The following is a 20,865-nucleotide window of genomic DNA, read 5'->3' as shown; positions in this document are numbered from 1 at the left end:
CTAGTAACCACAACGGTTAAGCAGAAGTGGATGATTTTGTTCTCTGAGCTGTATTCATGTAAAATGTCAGATATAAAAGAAGGTTGGGCAGACAATGAATGTGTCAGGTGAGTTTTGTGTTTTTATCACTGCAGGCTTGTGGTAAGCTTTGTCCTCAACCCTCTGGTGCACAAAAGATTCAGGGATGACACACACAGACGTAGAAAATAAACACACACTTCACTCTTTCTTTCTTGCTGGTATTGTTGGTGTTTTCAAAGCTTAAATACAGGCAACCTTTTCAAGGCAGGGACCTTAAATGTAACATTATTATACAGTTGTGGATGGATAAAAATGCTTCTCTTTCACCCCTAGCAGAGAATAAACAACTTTCCCACAGATGAATACACCAACAACCATCTCTTTTGTAATTTGTCAAAGCTGCTTTGAAAAAAAAAAAAAAAAGCATGTTCATGTAGACTTATTTGTGCAGAACGGAGATAATGAAAGTAAAGGTAGAAGCATTTTACCTGATCCCCATCTTTCCGTACCGGCACTGCGTCTGCTGCTGGAGAGACAAAAAGAGAAAGAAACAGAGAAAATAAATTGAATGTAAGAATAATTCATTATCAGGAGCAATACTGGTGTCAGGTCCTGAGTAGAAAACACAGATGCAAGAAAACAGACAAGATAAGCCCAGAATTACTTTGTGTAAGTTGGACACAATGGCAACGGATGAGGGAGGCCAGGCAGAAATAACGACAGCGAGGAAGATAACAGCGTGTTGAACCAATGTACCCTCTGGCATCATCACTAGGGAAAGTGACAACATTGTCCAGTATTTCTCTCTTAGGCACACACACACACACACACACACACGCACACACACACACACACACACACACACACGCACGCACGCACACACACACACACACACACACACACGCACACGCACACACACACACACACACACACACACACGCACACACACACACACACACACACACACAAAACCGGGCTAAAATTAGATTAATTATCCATGCTGAGCTTTAGCTCACAGAGGGCACAACCAGCGCGAATCATGAAGGTTAAAGTTGATCAAGAAATATATGAGGATGATGAGCTATTCCCAAGGATCTCACAAAAAGTAATGAAAAACCACTTTAATAATTTAGGAGTCCTCTTATAAAACCATTATGGCAGAGCCCAAAGATTGCCATGAGATTATATTCAACATGTTACCCACATTACAGCGTGAAGATGAGAATGAGAAGTTAGCCATAAAAACATAAAACTGTCTCATAAACACAGCAAACCAAATCCATCCATCAATTGTCTGCACCAGCTCGTCCTAGCAGGGTTGCAGGAGGGGCTGTCTCCAGGAGTTATTGGGAGAAAGGCAGGATACACTCAGGAAAGACTGACTGTCCATCACCCAGTAAAACAGACAGACAGGACAAACCACTATGCAAGCACACACTCATAAATACAGGCGTATTCGAGAGACCAGCTAACGTAACAGTAAATCTCAAATACGTGGAGAGAGAACTAGCAAAGCCACAACCATGCTGTTGTTAAACAGACAGACATCTTGGATTTACCAAAAATGAAAGAAATGTATTTGTTTCTTTATGTTCTATGTGGAGGAAAGTACTGTATTTACACAATTACTAAAATTAATTATCTTGGCTTTTAACAAGCATTTTCTTGAAAACTGCAATCTGTGTCATATGACAAATAAAAAACATTATTGAATCTCAAAACAACAATAACAAAATCTTATATTTTATCATATAGAAATAGTTTTTTTTAATAATTTCTAAGTTCTTATTTGTGTTAAGACTCTTCAACCTTCTAGACTGTGATTTATTATGACATGGTAGCACATGGTTTCTGAAACTGAGGACATTTTGTTAGAACACATGCATGTTCAGGTTTTATATGAGACTGACCTACTGAATATATTTTCTGTTTGGTAGCTCATCATCTCTGTCTCTGTCAGGATATTACAGCTGAAGTGTTTACGTGAATGCATCAAATCCTGGATGAACACCAAAACAGGCTGTAATTCATAGGTACAAAGGTGAATTACGTGTAAATTTACTCAGAGTTCTGTGGATCATGTGAATCAGTCATCTCAGTATTATGTTTTTCTTGGAAGCGCTGTCTTTTATTGCAGCATTAAGATGAGTGAAAATGAAATATCTGTGCAGAAGAACACTTAGAGCCAGCTCTAAAATTAGATTAATTATCCATGCCATGCCTTGGCATAGGGGGTTTCAACCTGCATGAGTCACTGATGCCCGTGATGGTGAAGGATATTAGACTTAAGTGGCAATGAAAGGAGAGGCTTCCCCCTTGTTAACACAAATTATAACCTGCACCTATAATATCTAGTGGTGGAAAGAGCTGAGAAAGAAATTGCTCCTGCAGCGATAACTGGGTCCCTGCTGCAGAACTGAATTTCATTTGCTACAAAATTAAGTTCTGCCTGATAAAAACAGAGGTCAGCTGTAGGGTGCTTAAGTACAAGTTGTTAATATGAATCTCAGACAGTTGGAGTAACGCTGAGCTCCAAGCTCCTGTCATTAAAACACTTAATTCACACAAATTTAAGAATGATCTTTGAACTTCTTGACTCTACCCTTTGATGAAACCCTTAGTGAAGTGGATTTAAGAGTCAAAATCAATACTGCAGCTTGGACTCACTTACCAGTCTACCTTGCACAAAAGTCCATTAAGTGTAGTATCCCTAACAAATGACTGAACGTCTACATCAATGCAGTCCACATTGATTTGACGCTTTCTGCCAGGTCCCACCCCCGCTGAAGGGGAGTGTATTCAGTTGATGGCGCCTAAAAATACTTCAGGGTTTGTACCTCCTGCACTGGAGGACAAAACGTTTCAGTCCAAATAGGTATCAGGAGAACGATTCACGGTTAAGACTGTAGGCGGTGGGCAGTCGTGAATTAATCCTGGACAATATCCGAATGTTAAGATGAGAGACGGAGTCCCCAAAGCACAGGAAGGCCTTCAGTAGTCAGTAGCTCACGACAGAGTCATATAAAGACTGTAAAATTCTATCATTGTCTTGTTGATAATTGACATTGCATTGAAAGCGGGATGAAACAACTAAGACAGACCTCTGGTTTGGTTCCCAACCAACTTTCTTTAAATAACTTTAAATAAAACCAGATTTACACACTCCTATTAAGCGTTGTACCAGTAGAAGGATTGTTTCTTAATTCTTTGTTTTTTCTAAGCACAATGGTCAGCGATAATCCTAAATTACAAAAATGCTCTACTTCAACCGGGAGAACAAATAGCCTAGCAAAGTAGTAACAGTGGCAGCAGCATCTTCTGACGTGTAACAACATTAATCCTGTCTCAGTGGATGGGCAGTGGGATGAAGTTAGCTCTTTTCAGGGCCAACTTCTGGCAGCAGAAACCCTGCCTTGCAAAAACTTTCAATAAATTTGTGAAGCTGAAGCTGCTGTCAAAACTGAGATGGAAAGCAGCAGCTGTTCCGCTCTAATATGCAGTTATCTAAATGGGTGTAGACACACTGAGGACTTTGTAACCTAAAAATGCTTTCTACAAGAGAAAACATCAGGTTTTTTGCTGCCACAGTTTATGGTGAATTTGGAAAGGAAAGTGCAGGACACAAAGTGCCATTATTCAAAGTACAGAAAGTGTTGCAGGGGCAAAGGTGTCTAGTTATACAGGAATCCCAACAGCTGTTTAAAACAGACCAGAACAGATACTGAATTGGAAGCAACGAAAAGGGACAAGCAATAAACACAGACTTTCACAAACTTCCGTTCTTTGGAAGCAACTGAAGAACTTAAAAATACAGCAAAATTGAAGGATATCGCTTCTGTCACAGCAATGAGTTGGGTTGACTTGTTCAACTTTGCAAGCTCCACTCGCAGCATCTTTCCCTGTTTCTGTCTCTCTCTGTGTTAATGAAAGGCATGCAGTCTTAGTCATGACTCTGCTCTCTGTGAGCACATTTGATATCTAACCCAGGGGATCCCTGAAGCCATTTACTTCACACAACATACCCTCATGCACTCAGCCACTTTCAAACAGACACAAACACACACATACTGTAACTCCACCATGCATGCACCTCTGGACCTCTTGAGATGATGGAGCTTCCTCCCAAAGCCACAGGAGAGATGAGAGGGAAAGAGCAGGTGGGGTGGATAAAATGGAAAAGTCTCCAAACAACAAACAGAGAACGGGAAATAGTGTGGAAGCAACCTGGGGTAGAAATGCTGACCCAGAATCATGGTGGGGCGAAAGGTATAGGTCTGCTGAAGATACCGACAGGGCAAGCAGAACGCACTTGTGTGAACAAGTGCAGAGAGTGAATATTATTTATTCACAAATAAATTATAAAACAAAAAATACAAATGATATTCTCTAAAACAAATTAGCTTTTCTGTTTTGCTTTCAAATTGTGTCTGTTTCATATTTAGATCTACTTACACTTGGTGTTAAAAAATTGCTCAATGTTAATTTGTAAAGCTGCTCCTTCTTCAGTCTTTTCTCTCTTTTTTAGGCCTGATCTCACTTCTGCTGTGTTTCATTTTCTCAGTTCAATTTCAGATATCTGCTGTTGCTTTTCTCTCTTCAGATGTGTTTTACCCTTTATTTCATGCCTAAACTCGTCTGCCACTTCCCCTGTCAGATGTGTCTTTCCAGACTAAATACTTTTGCAGTCTGCTGTGTTTTTAAGTAACGTTTCTTTCCTCTGTCTTTACAGAAGTTGCAAGTTGGGTCAAAAACTGTGACATTCTTGCATAAAAAAAGATTTTTGCTCAACATTATGAAAGACACAAGGAAGGAATAATGCAACAATGGAAGTGAGAAAGTAAGGAGAAAGGTAAGAAAAATGACATTTTCTAGACATTAGGGCAGGGAATAGACTGGAAACACTAGTATTTTATTAATATATAAAATCATATTCCAACTCCAGGGATCCATACAGTTAAGATGTATACAAGAGTTGTTGTAGTTTTTCGTGTTAGAATAATTTCTGCATTACTGGTGCTAATTCTTTTTTATAAACTGAACATAAACCTGGTAATTAATCACAGTCTGATTGTGATTACAGTTTTTTTTTTTTCTAAGACTGCAGAGTAATTTTTGCTCGTTAGTCTGTAAACATGCAGCTTGCAGCTTCTGAGGTTTGGTACACTGTGTGTGAGGCTTTTAACCTTTGAGGGAAAGGTCAGCAGTGTTTGTGCACAAATCCAGACACTCTGCAGTGGAGTTGCACCAAAACAAAAATCCAGTTGATATGAAAATGAGTGCCTTCTGTATGACCTCAGATCTAATTTATGGACATGTTTGAAAACATGTTTCCACTGATAAAGCCTCCAGACGATTGTTTTCTTGTCATATCAAGAAGGTCATGGTTTTTGTTACTGTGATTGTTCTTTTATTGTTAATTACTAATCAGCTGCGACAAACTGGTGGTTCCCCACCCTGGTCCTCAAGAACTCCCTTGCCTACATGTCTTAAGGCGCATTCACACCAGCCCTCTTTAGTCCATTTTAATCCACAAACTCCATTTCATTTGCCTAGAGTATCTGGTTCATTTGGGGAGGTGTGAATGTGTAATCCAACTCTGATGCGGGCCAAAAAAATTTAATCTAGTCTGGTTAAAAACCTATAGGTCTTTAACCAGAACCAGACGAGGAGAAGCAGCATTCAGTTTCTATGCACCACAGATTTGGAACAAACTTCCAGAAAACTGTAAAACAGCTGAAACACTGGGTGCTTTTAAATCTCAACTTAAAACTCACCTGTTTAGAGTTGCTTATGGCTAAATTAGGGTTAGAGTGCGGGTTTTGATGTCTTCCATGTTTTTATGTCTTTAATGTTTTTAATTTCTTCTTCTTTCTTTTTGACGTTTTAATGATGTAATGTTTTTTGTTTTTATTTTTATTTTTATTTTTTATTTTTATTTTTATTTTTTTTTTATTTTTAAATCTCTCTCTTTCTCACTGATTATTTCTGTTTTTATTTTAATTATGTAAAGCACTTTGAAATGCCTTGCTGCTGAAATGTGCCATACAAATAAAATTTGATTGATTGATTGATTGATAGGTCTCTCTTTTTTAAAGTGAACTCTGCTGTGGTTTGAATGCATATGCAAGTGGACTGAAAACTGCCCCAAAAACAAGAAGTGAACTGTGGTGCAGGGCATTCTGGGTAAATACAACCAAGCCAAACATGCAAGTCTAGTGCAAGGAAGATAAAAAATTGTAGTCTTTTATCAAAAACAAAAAAAAATCCTACAACTGCTAAAATCTGTCAAAATGACCCTTTACAGCTCAATCCTTCATAAAGCCAAGTTGTTTTTTTTTTGTTTTGTTTTTTTTTTTACCTCAATCACCCTACAGGACAGATACATCTAAATTAAATCTTTCTTTTACATTTTGTCTAACACTTAATTTCCAAACATAAAATATTAAAAATCTTTACTATTGTGTTTATTCTTCTCCTGCCAAAAACAACATCTATGTTGAGACAGACCTCATGTATGAATAGTTTCTGCAGACCCATTTTAATGTCATCTGAGAGTGTAGCAAGTCCTAACAAGGTATTAGTGCTCCAGAAGGCTAAGAAAAAATAACCACCCATAATTAAGAATTAGGCTCATTTTCTTTTTTGGGGATATATTTTTAGCTGGATGTTACCATGTGTCTAATAAGAGGTAATATTAAAATGATCCGATATTTAAATGTTTAAGGTTTAAGAAAAAAAAATCAGAATTCATGCAGTCAGAACATCTTGAACAGGTTTAGGAGACACAATGTTTTCTTCATTACTGTCATAGTAAATTGTATTTCTATTCAAATGATTTTATATAACTGCAATAATTACTTCTTTTTTTTTCAAATGAACAAGTTTACTTTGGTATAGTCACACAATGTCCAATATACCAATGTAAAAATGTCGAATTATCACTGTTCAGCCATGAGTCAAAAAATAAAATCAAAACCAACACAGCTGCCAAGTGAACCCTGTGCATAGTAGAGGATGGAGCGATAAAATAATGACAATGTTGTGTTAAAACGTGTAACATTTAATGTGCAGCTCAGTTTAGTCACTCTCTGAGGAGCCATACAGCTAAATGTCTGGAGCACAGGAACAGTGGGAGAGGGAAGGAAAAGCAAGATGAAACAGAATTTAGGTGGTGAATTAATGAATGAGAGAATATAGGAGATTTGGGAGGGAAAGGAATTAGTAGCTTAGGAAAATTTATCAAAAGAATGTTGACTGATGAGTTTTTCATGGAGGTAATGTGGAGCGTGCAGAGAAAGCAGTGTGTGGCCCTGGATGCATGCACCTGTACATGTAGCCTGATGTATACACACAGAGAACAGCTGAGTGCATGTCTGAGGAAGGGTGGAACTGTGGGATGCAGCAACAATAGGTCCTGACAGCTCGCTGTGGCACACCCTCGCCTGTCGGCTGCCATCCCTGTGGGAGCTCGGTGTGTGTTTCTGTCTGCGCACATGTGCTCCTGTGTGTGTGAAGCGACATACGCAGCTTGTGACAATGATCCAAAGCGAAGTGAAGTCTGACTCACCTCCGCTTCAGTGGCGGACGCTCTGAGCCGACACCAAACACTGGGGGAGTCCTGCTCACTACGCCTCAATGGGGCAATACCTTCACCCAGCCATTCCTCTCCTGTTCAGTGCATCTCTCTGTGTCTGTGGGTTGTGCTCTAAACTCACCAAGACATCCTCACCTTACCTTCTTCATTTTTCAAAGAAATCCTCGCCAAGTAAAACTTTGCTAAAAATAAAACTTTACAAATTCGATTTTGTCTTGTTTCTAACCAGCATGTCAGAGTTGTTGAAAGTAAATGGTGAACAGATTTTAGACAAAGATGTTTGCTGATACCTGAATCTGACACAAGAGGTAATTTAAGTAGAATCAGATTAATCAAGCCACATTTTCTTTGTTTTTGTTTGAGCTAAATTTGAACAGCAGTTGGCTACACTAAAAAAGGTAGGTGTATATTTTTGCAATAGGGACAATTACTGAAAATGAATGCCCCTGATCTACTTTAAAAAAAAATTAAGATTGACAATAAAGTGGAGTTTTCTGTAATTATTCAGAGAATTTTAATTAAATCCAGTAACAATGATTTCCACTAAGCAGTTGCCACAGGATTAATGACATTATAGATGTCACTTCTGATGACACTGACTGAGAAAAATATCATTTTTCACCGACCTGCATGAATCACCTCTACACCCTGTGAAATTAGAGCTTGTTCAACACTTCATCCTTCCATCATTTTCAGACAATGCAGATTATTCAGTTTGTGTAGTAAGTGTATGATGACTAAAGAAGTGAACTGTGTTTAATGTTAGAGCCATCAGAGCCGCAGTCTAAAATACTGAGATGTTCACATCCACCGATTAGAAACACAGCTAAACTGTTCCTGGGATTTTGTATTTGTTTCCTCCAGTCTAACCTCCTCTATAAGCTGCAGTATCCTGACATTATTCCAAAAACAATGGACATTCTCAGCCTTGGTATAATATGTTGTCTTTGAACTCTCTCTAAGTAGGTTTTCAGGTTTAATACCTCATAAGGTCGGCATTAGACATCAATTTAGAAAGACACAGCTGTGTGTATTTACATGAGCCATATGGTTAAGATGTGAAAATAAACTGCTTGTGTTAAGCAGGGCACATTAAACACCAGATGATACATTTAAGTGGTGTGTCACACCAGCTCTGTTAGGAGCCCTTTATCTTTAAGCCAGACAGATAAAATTAAACATTCACAAAAACAACAACAGTAGGGCAAGTGAAATGAAGTCACAGGTTCCACACAAAAACAAATTTCCAGGATTAGACCAAATGTTCGTAAAGATCAACTACAATATATGATATAGTTGTGTTTCAATCTTGAGAGAAAATATTCTGCTTTGAGTGAAAGAAGTAAAGAAACTCTCTAGCAGTGCCATTTTACACATCTTTTCTTTATCATATGTAGTATAATCTACAACTCAGCCAGGCTGCTTGTGGTCATCATGGAGAAAACAATAAAACCAATACTCAGACAAAGGCAGAGAATAAAATGGTCATTAAATAATTTAGCTGATTCAGACAGCAGCTTTAATAAATACCATTAACTAACCTTGTGCTTCACTATGCGGGTGCTTTGTCTGCACTGATGAAAATGTACTTGCCTCTCCATGCCTAAGGCTTGAAGTGGTTCCAACAGCAGGACAATCTGATCCCTTTTCAGATTACTTCTATTAAAAATGATTTTGCTAATTTGAGACACTGATGGTCCATTTCTAGAGAAGAGGTATGATGCAGCAGTGTACTGCACAAAAATATACAGTACACAACACAAAATGGTGTGATTTGTTTCACAAAATGTGCTTTTCTTTAAGTTTAAGCCAATATAAAAACATTTTATACACCCCACCACACACAGCAGAGGAAAACAGAGTGACATGAGTTCAGGAAAATGTCTCTAGCATAAATTTAGCTAATGCACAAAAGAGCTGACATTAGAGGATTTCAGCTGCCAACCTGGTTAATTAAAAAGTTGTGTCTAGATTTTTTTTATTATTAATCATTGTTTTCAAAGCCTTTCAATTAAGAAATGTTGTTGATCACCGAGCATTCTTCTTTGCATCACCCACCAACGGCACCAAAGTCAATATTTCAGTTTGGCTCGGGGACATAAAGGCTTCCCTGGGAGAGCTGATGCCACACCTGACTGGGCAAAACCTAAAACAGATGTTAAACAGCTTCTGCTCTTTAATAGCAGCTGAGATCAGTGCAGTTTCATGCAGATATGCAAATTATCACCTCTTTTGCCTTCATGTTCATGCTCTGTATGGTTCATTATGAATTTGTTGTGCAAAACATGATGAGGATACCTCCAGAATATGTTAGATTTTATACTCCCTCAAAAAATGAAGTGAAAATGTTACCTTGAAGCAATGGGCGCATGTCAAGTCCTGTGATGTTCAAATCAGCCAGTGAACTGTCAGCTCTTGTAGTCGCCATTGTTGATGGAGGGGGAATGGGCAGATGTAAAAAAAGTGAGTGACTTATGGCATTTCATCTTGGTTACATTGTTCAGAAATAGAAATAGTTGTGGGTTAAAGTGACCAGATGTCAGAAATGAAAACAACAAACTGTGTATGATATTCTTTAAAACATGGCATGTCATGGAATATGGTACTAACAATGGGCGCAGTTCTTGCAGGTCCGTTATATGTGTTGGCTTATAACACTGTCTTTTTAAGCATGAATTATGACAATGATGAGGTTGATTTTTAATGGCATGAATGTCTACCACACAAAATTAATGCATAATAAAAACCAGTAGAAGAAATGATTTTATGTCCTTTTTAATCAGGTTTTCTCTTTTTCTGCTTCCACACTGGCTGCACAGTGGCACAGTTTGGTGGCGCTGTCGCCTTGTAGCAAGAAGGTCATGCGTTCAAGTCAGTAGTGTTTCTACAAGGAGTTTGCACATGCAGGTTCTTTTTTGGCACTACGGCTTCCTCCCACAGTCCAGACTATTAGGTTAATTGCTCTCTAAATTGTCCTTAGGAGTGTGTGTGGTTGCATTGTTGTGTGTCCCTGTGATGGATTGGCGCCCTGTCCAGGGTCTACCCTGCTTCCCCCACTATGACTAAAATTAGATAATGTGCATGTGGTGCTGTTTATCATGCATCAAGTGTTGTCCAGGATGATATTTAGAATTAGTAATAAGATGGAAAATCCAATAAGTGAATGGACAAATGATAGTATTAAGCTAACAGCCATAGAGAGCAGAATGATCTTAGCTTTTGGTGTCAACTCTGAGCAGCAGCTACTGAAACACAGGTTGAGTAAGAATCAAAACTCTGACGCAAAGAAAAATATATATTTAGTAGGACTAAAACTGAACAAAGTGCTTGTAACTCTTGAAACCACTGGGAGGCCATTCTTTAGAGTATTACTCTCCCTAAACAAACTGCATGTTCTTTTTGAATAAACTGAGGGTGCATTTGTTTTGTTTTTTTGAAAATTGAACCATTAATAAATGGCAACAGGAAAAAAAACAAAAAATTTGAATTTCCAAAGCAGGATGTCACCAAAAAGCTATATATTTTAAACACCTATAAAAGAAAAAGGCCTCATAATCAATTTGTTTTATGGTTTCAGTTGTCTGTGTTTTTTATTTCCGTTTTACTTATTGCTTTTGGTTGTTGTGTTTTATTTTGGATATTTAAAACATTTTAAAGTTCCAGTGTTCTTTACAAAATTAAAGTTCAGTGGTCTGTGAGGAGATGAACTTACATTATTGTCAATTATCAATATATTACTTAAAAATTCTCAAAACGACAACATTATTATTTATCACAATAATTCCTGGGACAATTTATTGTCAAGCAAAATGTGCTATTGTTACATAAAACAAACAACCATCCACACATTCATACATACGGACAATTTAGAGTACGCAGTAAAGTTAGACAAGGCTGAGGTTGATGTGACTGTGGGAGGAAAGTACCTGATGAGAACCCATACATGCAGAAAGTCTCCAGGCTGGGATTTGAACCCAAGACCTATTTGCTGCAAGGCAACTGTGCAATTGCTGCACCATTCATCTGTAAAATTACCAGAAGAAAAATGATCCGCTCAGAGGAGACAGACGTTGGCAGTGACCCAAAGCAAGGCTTCATTAAGGTGCCATGGGCCCTGAGGCAAACAATGTTGCCCCTTCAAATTGTGTCTCATCCAACCTATGCAAAGGCTGCAGAAAGGCCAGCTTGACACTGGCAGAATGTCATGTGTTGTGCTTCAGAGCATGCTACATGTGGTCCTTCCACAGCTGTGTTTGCTTATTAAATCAATGGAAACCTCGCAGAATTTGTCACCGTCAGTTCAAAACAACGCTGAACCGAGTTAATGAGTGATAAACCCACCAGACTGTATAACAATGCTAGACAGCCCTCACTATCAAAGTATGTTGAGAGCCAATAGATTAGCTTTAGCATTTGTTTTGATGGCTGCCTTTAATAGAGGAGAGTGAGTGCTGAGACAGACTCCAGCCTCTGTAACCTTGGAGAGGGGAAGTGGGTGGAAACAGTAAATTAAAGAATGCCCAAGGACAGTTTGGCTGCTCAAGCTTGAACAGAGTCCTGCTTTTTATGTGTAACATATCTATTTTTCTTTATTTAGAAAGGCTACATATTTCTGTTGCAAGTTAAAATGACTTTGTTGAGCAAGTCTACATATTTTTGTGATCATTACCTGACTTCTCATGTTAAATCGTAGGATTTAAATCCAAGATCTAACCTTCCATTGGCTCTTACAACATCCAGAATTTCTCATTGTAGTCTCGTTTCAAACTGCTTTGCATCTTAAAATTAATCAGGCGGCTTCAGGTTTTCCCGCTGAGAACCTGGAGCCCCAGCAGGAAAAGTTCAGAGGAGAAAATAGGAAAGGAGAGGCTCAGAAAAAAAGGAGAGCCCGAAGGAGGCGTCACCTTCGTTTTCCATTACTGACCTGAATCAATACGGCTAAAAATAAAACCAGCAGGACCCTGATCCTGTTGCATTTGCAGATGACCGCACAGGCCGAGTGTCACATCAGATGCGACTTGAATTATCCGACCTGTGTTTATTTATGTGGAACTCAAGCTGCTGCCTGCCAAACAGCGAGTGCTTATGTTTGTTTTGTTTTTGTTTTTTTCACTCGGTCAAAGTGTCTCCATCGCTTTCTTTATGCTGCTAAATCTATGTATGCTTCATGTATAGATGTTTTCATAGAGCACCTTGCAAAAGTATTCATATTTAACTGTTAACAATTTTTTCATATTACAATCACGAACCTCAGTGAATTTATTTACATTTTTACGCGATAGATGGTGGAAGGACAATGACACATCTTCCAGAGTATTTGGGATTTGTTGCAGGTATTTGATAAAGTCATCAAAGCGTTTTACTTTCTTGAGGTGTAAGGACAAAAGAAACAACAACAAAAAAACGAAGTTGATACTATGCGTCCAAATGTTTTGAGATTTTTGGGAACCTGAAATGTCTGATCTGGTCACACCTTTTTATGTAGAGAAAACAAGATGTTAAAATGATGGAAAAGAGCAAATAAGATGAATATATGATAGGTAGGTAGGTAGGTAGGTAGGTAGGTAGGTAGGTAGGTAGGTAGGTAGGTAGGTAGGTAGGTAGGTAGGTAGGTAGGTAGGTAGGTAGGTAGGTAGGTAGGTAGGTAGGTAGGTCATAAGAAGCTTATTTTTGCACTTCAAATATGGGGAATTTTGGTCTAATATCTGCTGGGATACAGTTATAGTTCAGAGTCTTTCAGCATATCAGACAGAGGTTTCATCCCCCTCTTTTGTGTGATGCTTTCTATTAGTGCCTGTTTGTGCAGAAGCGTCGCCTTTCAGACCCCAACTTGAAGGTGCTGAGACAGAGATGTGACTCTCTGCCTGACAGCCTTTCTGAGTGAAAGTCTTGCTGTCTGAGTGATGACTGCTAGACACCAGCCTTACTGTAACTGGAAGATAATCGAGTGTAATAAGAGGCAGTGATAGCTCAGTTAAATGGCACTCTGCGGGAAACGCAGCTGAGGGAAACAATAAAGTACCGAAATACCAAACCAACAATGATACTGCAGCATTGCCGAGATAATGGAAAGACCTAAAACAGGAAAGACTATGATAGAACACAATTGGCTTTGCTTTTCTAATCGCTTGTGTTCTTCTCTGCAGAGCACCAGGAGGTAGAGACGCGTGACAAAGCGAGGCTGGGAAGTGAAAGCGACACAAATAATGTCGGGTCAACTGTTGACCAGTATTTACTGTAACGTTTCTCCCTCCGTCTCTCGGTGACCTCCCTCTTTTACCCCTGATCTATTTTTAGCGGCAGACGCTCGCTCTCAGGGATAATATTAGAATAGATGTGGCTCAGAAGAAACACAGCAGGAGCTATTCTGCAGGCAGTAAGCTGGAGGAAAAGGGTGGTGTCTAGTCACTTGGACTGTTTTAACGAGCTTTGTCATGCTGGTTACCTCTGAGGCTTTGCAACATTTCTTCTTCTATTCAATAGTACTTTTATGCCATCTGTGGCGTTTGCCATATTGTGGTGTTTGGACATAAGAAGGTAACTGAAAACTGAAGACAGTCTCCTGTCTTCAGGGTGACGGAGACTGTCACCCTGAAGACAGGGTGACGGTGCTCAATAAGAAATTCTGAGTCTCCATTCTTCAAAATGGCTGCTGCCGTATTTTGAGTATCAAAACAACAGCTTCTCATTATAGTTTTAATAATCATCTCTAAATATTTTATGCATTACAATTTTATTCTGAATACCTCAAATGAACAATAGAAGGTGCAGAACATTCTCCGACATTAATTTGTTCACATTACATCAACCAGACATTAATTTTTGGTAATATCTCAACAACATTTGCAACAAAAAAAAGCAGATGAAGAAAAAAAGCTTTAGTCACACTAAACTGATATGTTTTTAAGTTGCTGGCACAAGTTAGAAAAACCTTTCTTGCTAAACAACAAACGAAAATGATTAAATCAAAGTTCATTTTTCAGGCACATTGAGGTCTCATCATGCTGTTGGCAATCTACAAGTCCAAGTTAATTAGTGTAGTTGCAATCAGACTTTCTGTTTGTAACCACTGAAGATGTTGAGCTTGATACTGTGTGCATGCGTGCATGAATTCACATTCTTATGAAGAATTAATGTCTGACTAAACAGGAAACAGAAGATGGGCAACATTACCACAAAAACTATAAATACCTAAGAATACCAGTAGATTTTTCCCCCCCAGTAGACCCTTCCTACATAGGAATATATAATTCAAAAAGGAAGATGCTTTACGTATTTTCTTGAAATCTGGTATCTTTACAACAGTGTGTTCAATTAGAATTTTGAAGTCTGACATTTCAAGTTCCATTTTTAAAAAATCAACTGGAATGCCATGTAAAAACAGAAATTTTACTTTTTTAAAATGCGGCTTCTGACCTTAACCTGAATCCAATATAGATAATATGCACATAAAAAACAGGGTCAAATGCAGACATTCGCCATTCATTTAAAAATGTGTGATCTGTGTGAAAACCAATACCAATGTTTACCAGCTGCATATTTTTAAGAAACCAGCTCACACTTTGATAATCATGAAAACTGTAGATCAGAGCAGTAAAAATGTGCATCTTTTGGCTATCTGGAAATGAAACGATCAAAATAAGTAAAGCACAAAATAGCAAAGCATCAAAATGACCTCCAGCAGCTCTGTTACATTTTCCTTTAGATAACTTCTTATGTTCAAGCAGAATCAAATGCTTTACCTAATAACTTATGTAATTAACTTATTACTTACATATTTGGTGATGAGTTAAAACATTTCTTTTAATGTACAGTAAAAATAGTTTTTGTACCTTCAGTGCAAGAAAGTAACAAATCATTGCCTTTTACACACAGGAACAAAAATTTGGATAAAAATCTAAGTACTTTCAGTTAGATCTCTGGGCAGGTATATGATGTAAAAACGTAATCTACGAAGTCACCCTGTAACAGCTCGTTCTCTTTGCTCATTCAGTTTAATTTTTAAACATGAAAAAAGAAGATGCTGAGCACATTGTTCATATAGTATGATTTTATCTACTCATAACACTGCAAATAGGGAGAAGAGAGCAGGGGAGAGATAGGGAGAGAGCCAGAGGAGACGAGAAAACCCACTTTATGAAACTAAAAAAGGGAAGAAGAAAAAAAAAACCTCTTGACTCTTCACACCTCAACCCTCTATCCCCAAAAAGCCCTCTGTGTCATTCCACAGCAGTCACCACTAGTACACCTCCCCCATCCTCAACATCCTCCATCCAGCCAGCTCAATGACAACCAAAGGTCACATTGTCCTTCCTTTTATTTATTGAAATCCTCCAGCTGCCTCCATTTGTTATCATAAAGGACCTGATGAGGCTTTGATGGTGCATTAACAGACAGGCTTTGGGTGGGGGTTGGTGGTCCACTGCTACAATGTGTGTGTCTGAATATATGAGCATGTGAAGACAGGACACTCCAGCTGCATGCTCCACATAATGGAAACTGACAATACACACATTTGAAGGGGCGACCACACTTTACTTTGACAGCAGTTTGAAGTCAGTCTGTTGGATCTTAGTGTTTGTTGTGAAAATGTCTCTAAATCATAAGTTTATATTTTGTGAGGACAAATTTTACAATTGAAACATGCAAACACTTTCATTTTTCTGCAGTTCGTAAGATTTTTTTATGTTCAGGCTTTGTCCTTGCAAGGACAAATACTTAACTAAGGTTTTTATATTATCTAAAAAGCTTTTTAGATGTTTTCACTAGTATTTTTGAAAACTGATCTTTTAAAATGAGTTCTAAGTCGTTGAGGTCAGAAAATCTCCTTCCCATAACTTTATCTTTAGCTCTCTCTCCACAGATTTTAGCCCTTAAACTGTCAGGAGCGGATTGTGTTTCAATGCATTTAGTGATATACAAAGTCAGTGGCAGAAACTTTTATATGAATAGGATCAGAAGAACTGACTGATATCTTCTTGATTCAAAACAGCACCTTAGACTTCAAATGGATATGATTCTAAAAAAAAAAGACATATTTTTCAATAGGTATACTCAATAAGTGTTTTAAAGCTTTTCATTTCCTTGAGATTGCAGATGCTGCACAACAGTCAAGCTATTATACAGTTTGGCCATGACAGTATGCCTTTCAGCCAGATTTATTCATAATGACACACATTATTACAACATTCAAAATGTTATGTTGGGAGGCCTAAAAATTGTTTATGCAGAAGTAGATGTGTGGCGGAGAACCTTGAAAGCAAACTGTTGTCCCAAGGTTTCCTGATCTGGCTTTTAAAAAAGTCAGATGGTGAAAACAGCACATATCTGAGAGACAATTAATCATTTATTTTCTTTTTCCAACATTAACATTTGCCACAAATGTACCTTCTGAACAGCTAAGCCTTTTATAAAAGCACATGGCTTAAAGCCTGGCAGGAGAAACTCTCTCAAAACTATGATCTTGATGAGTGTGCAAGACTCCAACAGCTTAGCAGAGCAAATATAAAAGTAGGGAAAGTCTGCAGGATACAGTCTACAAACCCTGGAGATTTTATATCTGCGAAATGTCCAGAGTCTTGCATGGTGAAGACAGTCTCCTCCCAAAGCTTGGATGAAGTTTCTGATCATGTACCAGGTTAACAATGAGCATTTAAGTTCATGAAGAGGTAACATGGGCTACTTTATTTAATAGCAAACATCAACTTCTTTGGCCTTGAGAGAGAGAGAGATGATCACAAACACTACTACGTTTGCTTTGTGTGTATTTGGGTCAGGGTTGTTACAAAAGTCGCAAGAAATAAGGTATTCAGCTAGCATTGGTAAACTTTATTACAAACAAACCATAAAGTATTTGTGTTGCATTTTAGCTGAAATAGTAGCACTGGATGTGGTTACTTTTCCTTAACCCACACCTTCTCTCTTTCTGCCTGCCAGGTGATGGGACTTTTCCCATTTGTTTTCCATCTGGTGTTATAATAGAACGATAGGATAAACTGTAGATGCATATATGGTGGTTTTAACTGTTGGGTTTGAACTCTTAGTAAGTTTATCATTTGTATGGAAGTGGGTATTAATTTTACTTCTTCTTAATTCTTCTTAATTTTACTGGAGCATGCTATTGCTAACTAAAGTTAGCAATAGCATAGGAGGCTGGCAAAGATGTGACATATAGTCCCCACAGGGTTTGGCAAAGGTCCAATTTCCGGTAAGCATCATAGTGTAACTTCCTTCACAATCAAGCTTAAATACATCCTGGCCAAATGTTAGCAATTGGATAATATTAGATCCAATCGTTTAAAACTTAAACAGCCTAAAGTAACCAATGGATTTTGAACAGCTGAGCAACCAGACCTTCTGTACAAAGCTTAGTGTAGAACAAAGGACTGGTTCCTAAAGACGAATATGACTGAAAACATTCAAATGCAAAATAACTCTGACAAGGTACCTCACGTGATGTCAGAAGAGTGATGTGCACATGGAAGCTTGCTTTAGAAGGGTATCAAACAATCATTTACAAGAAAATGGAACCACTGACCGGGAAACACTGTGCTATAGGTAGCAATCTATATGTAAAGTGAGTTGAATTGATTTTATAGAAAGTTTCAGGTGCAACTAAGATGCTAAATCCAAGCCTCATCAGCTGCGTGCAGCTGAAACCATGCAGCGACTCAAAAGACTCAAGAACTCAACCTAAAGTCACACAACCAAGACAAAAAAAAAAACGACATACAGTTTGCCATGTTTCCCAGCGAAGCTGAACCGACGGATGCCGGTTAAATAAAGTTAATGTATAAAGGATCTTCAATCAGTAGCAGAGAATAGTGTGTGAGCAGTTTCCACCTTTGACTTTGCAGAATTGACCTACATGCGCAGAGCGTTTAAGGCTCACACCTGAGTTTACCCAGCCAGGTTCTGAGTCATCCTGTTAGAGTCAATCACCGAGCCTCCCTCTTATAACCCGGAGTGTCAGTGAGTGCGTGTGTGGGGAGCGTGCACCCCGTATCTTCGATATATTACGTCGCTGCATGACGCACAGTAGAGAGAAAGGAGGCTAGGATGGAGGGAGGAAGGACTGGAAGGGAAGAAGGGGTGAGAGCGAGTGGAAGATGGAAGGAGGAGACAGGAAGGGGAGGAAGGAGGGGGAATTTTCTCAGACACCCAGCATGGAATGACCTTAGCGGCGTGTCAAGGCGGAGGTCTCTCTCCATCCCTCCCTCTTTCTCCTTGTCTGTCACAGAGAAGCGCGCGCCTTGGCCGCATGTCCGGTGTCATCCATGTGGAGAGGAAAAACGTCAAGCGGTATCTTATTCCGCTCACATCCCTGCCGCCTGTCTGTCCAGCCTCTCCCCTCCTCACAAACACCCCAAAACACACGCACGCACACTGAGGTGCTACAGTAATTCCTACAGTAAACTATAAATTCACTGCACCCCAAAAAAGACACACAAAAAACCCCTCGTCTGTAGCCCCAACTCGCTGCAAACCAACTCTAGGGATATACTAAACGTGTATTTCACTTCTTTAAAAATGAATTCTTCAGCCTTTTCATTTTCTCAGCGCACCCATCCATCCATCCATCCATCCATCCATCCATCCATCCACATGGCAGAACAGAAAGCGGCGTGTCCTTACTGATCGTCCGGGATCCAATGCAGCCCATGTTGTCTTACAAAGGCTCGTACAGCTCAGGGAGAATAAAATCCATCCGTCCAGCGGGCATTTCTCCGCTGATCTCTCCGTGCGCTTTCCCCTCTGCTCCGCGTCTCTCCACTCTTGTCTCCCTCTCTGTCCTTCTCTCCTCCGTATGTGAGAAGCAGGGAGAGTGTGTGCGTGTCATCCGCGTAGCTCCCTCTCTCCCCCTCTCTTCCTCCCGGTATACCGTCGTCACACAGACACACACACGCACACCCCGGTCTCCTGTCTCCTGCCGTGGCACGTTTGCACAAACACACTTTATGTGCATGAACACATTGTCAAAAATTCAAGTAACTTCAGCAAAAACAAAACAAAACAAAAAAAAAACATGGGTGCCCACGCTGAAAGTGAATTCATTAATTGTTCTAAAATCCAGATGCTTACATGTTTCAGATCAAACTATCAAATTAGTTTGATCAACTTTGACAACTTTCTCTCTAATGAGAAGAGAGATGCATAATAGCTAAAAACACATTCAGGCCCCATGTGAAAATATTTGCCCCCCAAAACATAATAACTGATTTCATCACCGACTCTCATCAGGCGAGATGACAAGGAGTCTTTTAAATCGATGTGAAGGAGTTTTCAAGCATGAACTGCTTGTTTACCAGCAAAACACAGCATCTAAATTTAGACTCTCTTTTTTTTTGACAGGACCTTAAAATCATAATTTTGTTTCTTGAGTTATGAGGAGGAGTTATTGATGTGTTTTGGCTCATTGTCTTACTCCATAACATAACGTGTCACCACCTGATTTCCACACATAATCCTTCAAATTTTTCTGATAGAAAACAGAAATAATGTCTTTTTTCTGGTCCAGTTAACTAATATACTTAGAACAACAACAAAAAACCTAACTCTAATTTGTTCATCTCAAATGATGACACTGTAATTAAACTTGATCTGCATCTTAAGCTGCGTCTGAAACCTCATCTGAGATGAAAGTTTCAGTTTCGTTTTAGCGCATTCCCTCCTACAAATAATTTTCTCATTATTGCATCTCATGTTAGGATTCAGTTGAGCCACTGCTTTTACAGAAGACATAACTGAGTTCAAAGGTTCAAGAATGCAAAATGTTTTTTTTTCCAGTGTGATTAAAAAAAATTGAAGCAGGGACAGCAGAAGAAACAAGGTGTGCATTCAGTTGAGATGTTTTATTCTGTTGTGTTGACCTGGGCCTCTGATTCCATGATACGTCAAAAACACTGACTGTCAAAGAGGTCTATGAGCTAGCCTCATCCTGTGCTATTGTCCAGCAGCCTTGACTATTTGTTGTCAAGGCAACCTGCATGGGTGCCGGGTTGAATAGGTCTTCTGTCTGTGCCCAGGATGGAAAACAAAGGAAATATGAACTGGTTCGTTTGTGTCTTTTAAAGACAACACCAGAAGATTAAAGCTACCAGCCACAGATTTCTGTAAAATAACTGAAATAGTTTGACATCTTTTCAACCCCATGCCATGGGCAGACTTTATATTTTTGTGGTATTTTGTTGTCTGTCATTGTTAATAAATACAAAAACCGAAACTCCAAAAAAACAAGTTTACCAGCACAG

The 20,865-nt window shown here is 38.9% G+C and overlaps 1 protein-coding gene across 6 annotated transcripts in view; it reads right to left on the bottom strand.

The window, feature by feature from the left end:
• LOC103472844 (uncharacterized) overlaps window positions 1-19,492 on the bottom strand; it is a 44,884-nt gene extending 25,392 nt beyond the window's left edge. For 4 of the 6 annotated variants that reach the window (XM_008422683.3, XM_008422685.3, XM_008422686.3 and 1 more), the window contains exons 1-2: window positions 19,250-19,492; window positions 510-547 (exon numbers count right to left, since the gene is read on the bottom strand). In XM_008422683.3, the coding sequence (XP_008420905.1) occupies window positions 510-547; window positions 19,250-19,277 (66 nt within the window). In that variant the 5' untranslated portion in view covers window positions 19,278-19,492. The remainder of the gene's footprint in view (window positions 1-509; window positions 548-19,249) is intronic. The other 2 variants (XM_008422684.3, XM_008422687.3) reach the window with 1 other exon arrangement.
• Between the last annotated feature and the right edge of the window lie 1,373 nt (window positions 19,493-20,865).

This window comes from Poecilia reticulata, chromosome 11, assembly GCF_904066995.2.
Source record: "Poecilia reticulata chromosome 11, P_reticulata-male-v2, whole genome shotgun sequence".
Taxonomy (NCBI): domain Eukaryota; kingdom Metazoa; phylum Chordata; class Actinopteri; order Cyprinodontiformes; family Poeciliidae; genus Poecilia; species Poecilia reticulata.
Note: the sequence above shows the minus strand (reverse complement) of the source record. Positions and strands in the feature narration are given on the sequence as shown.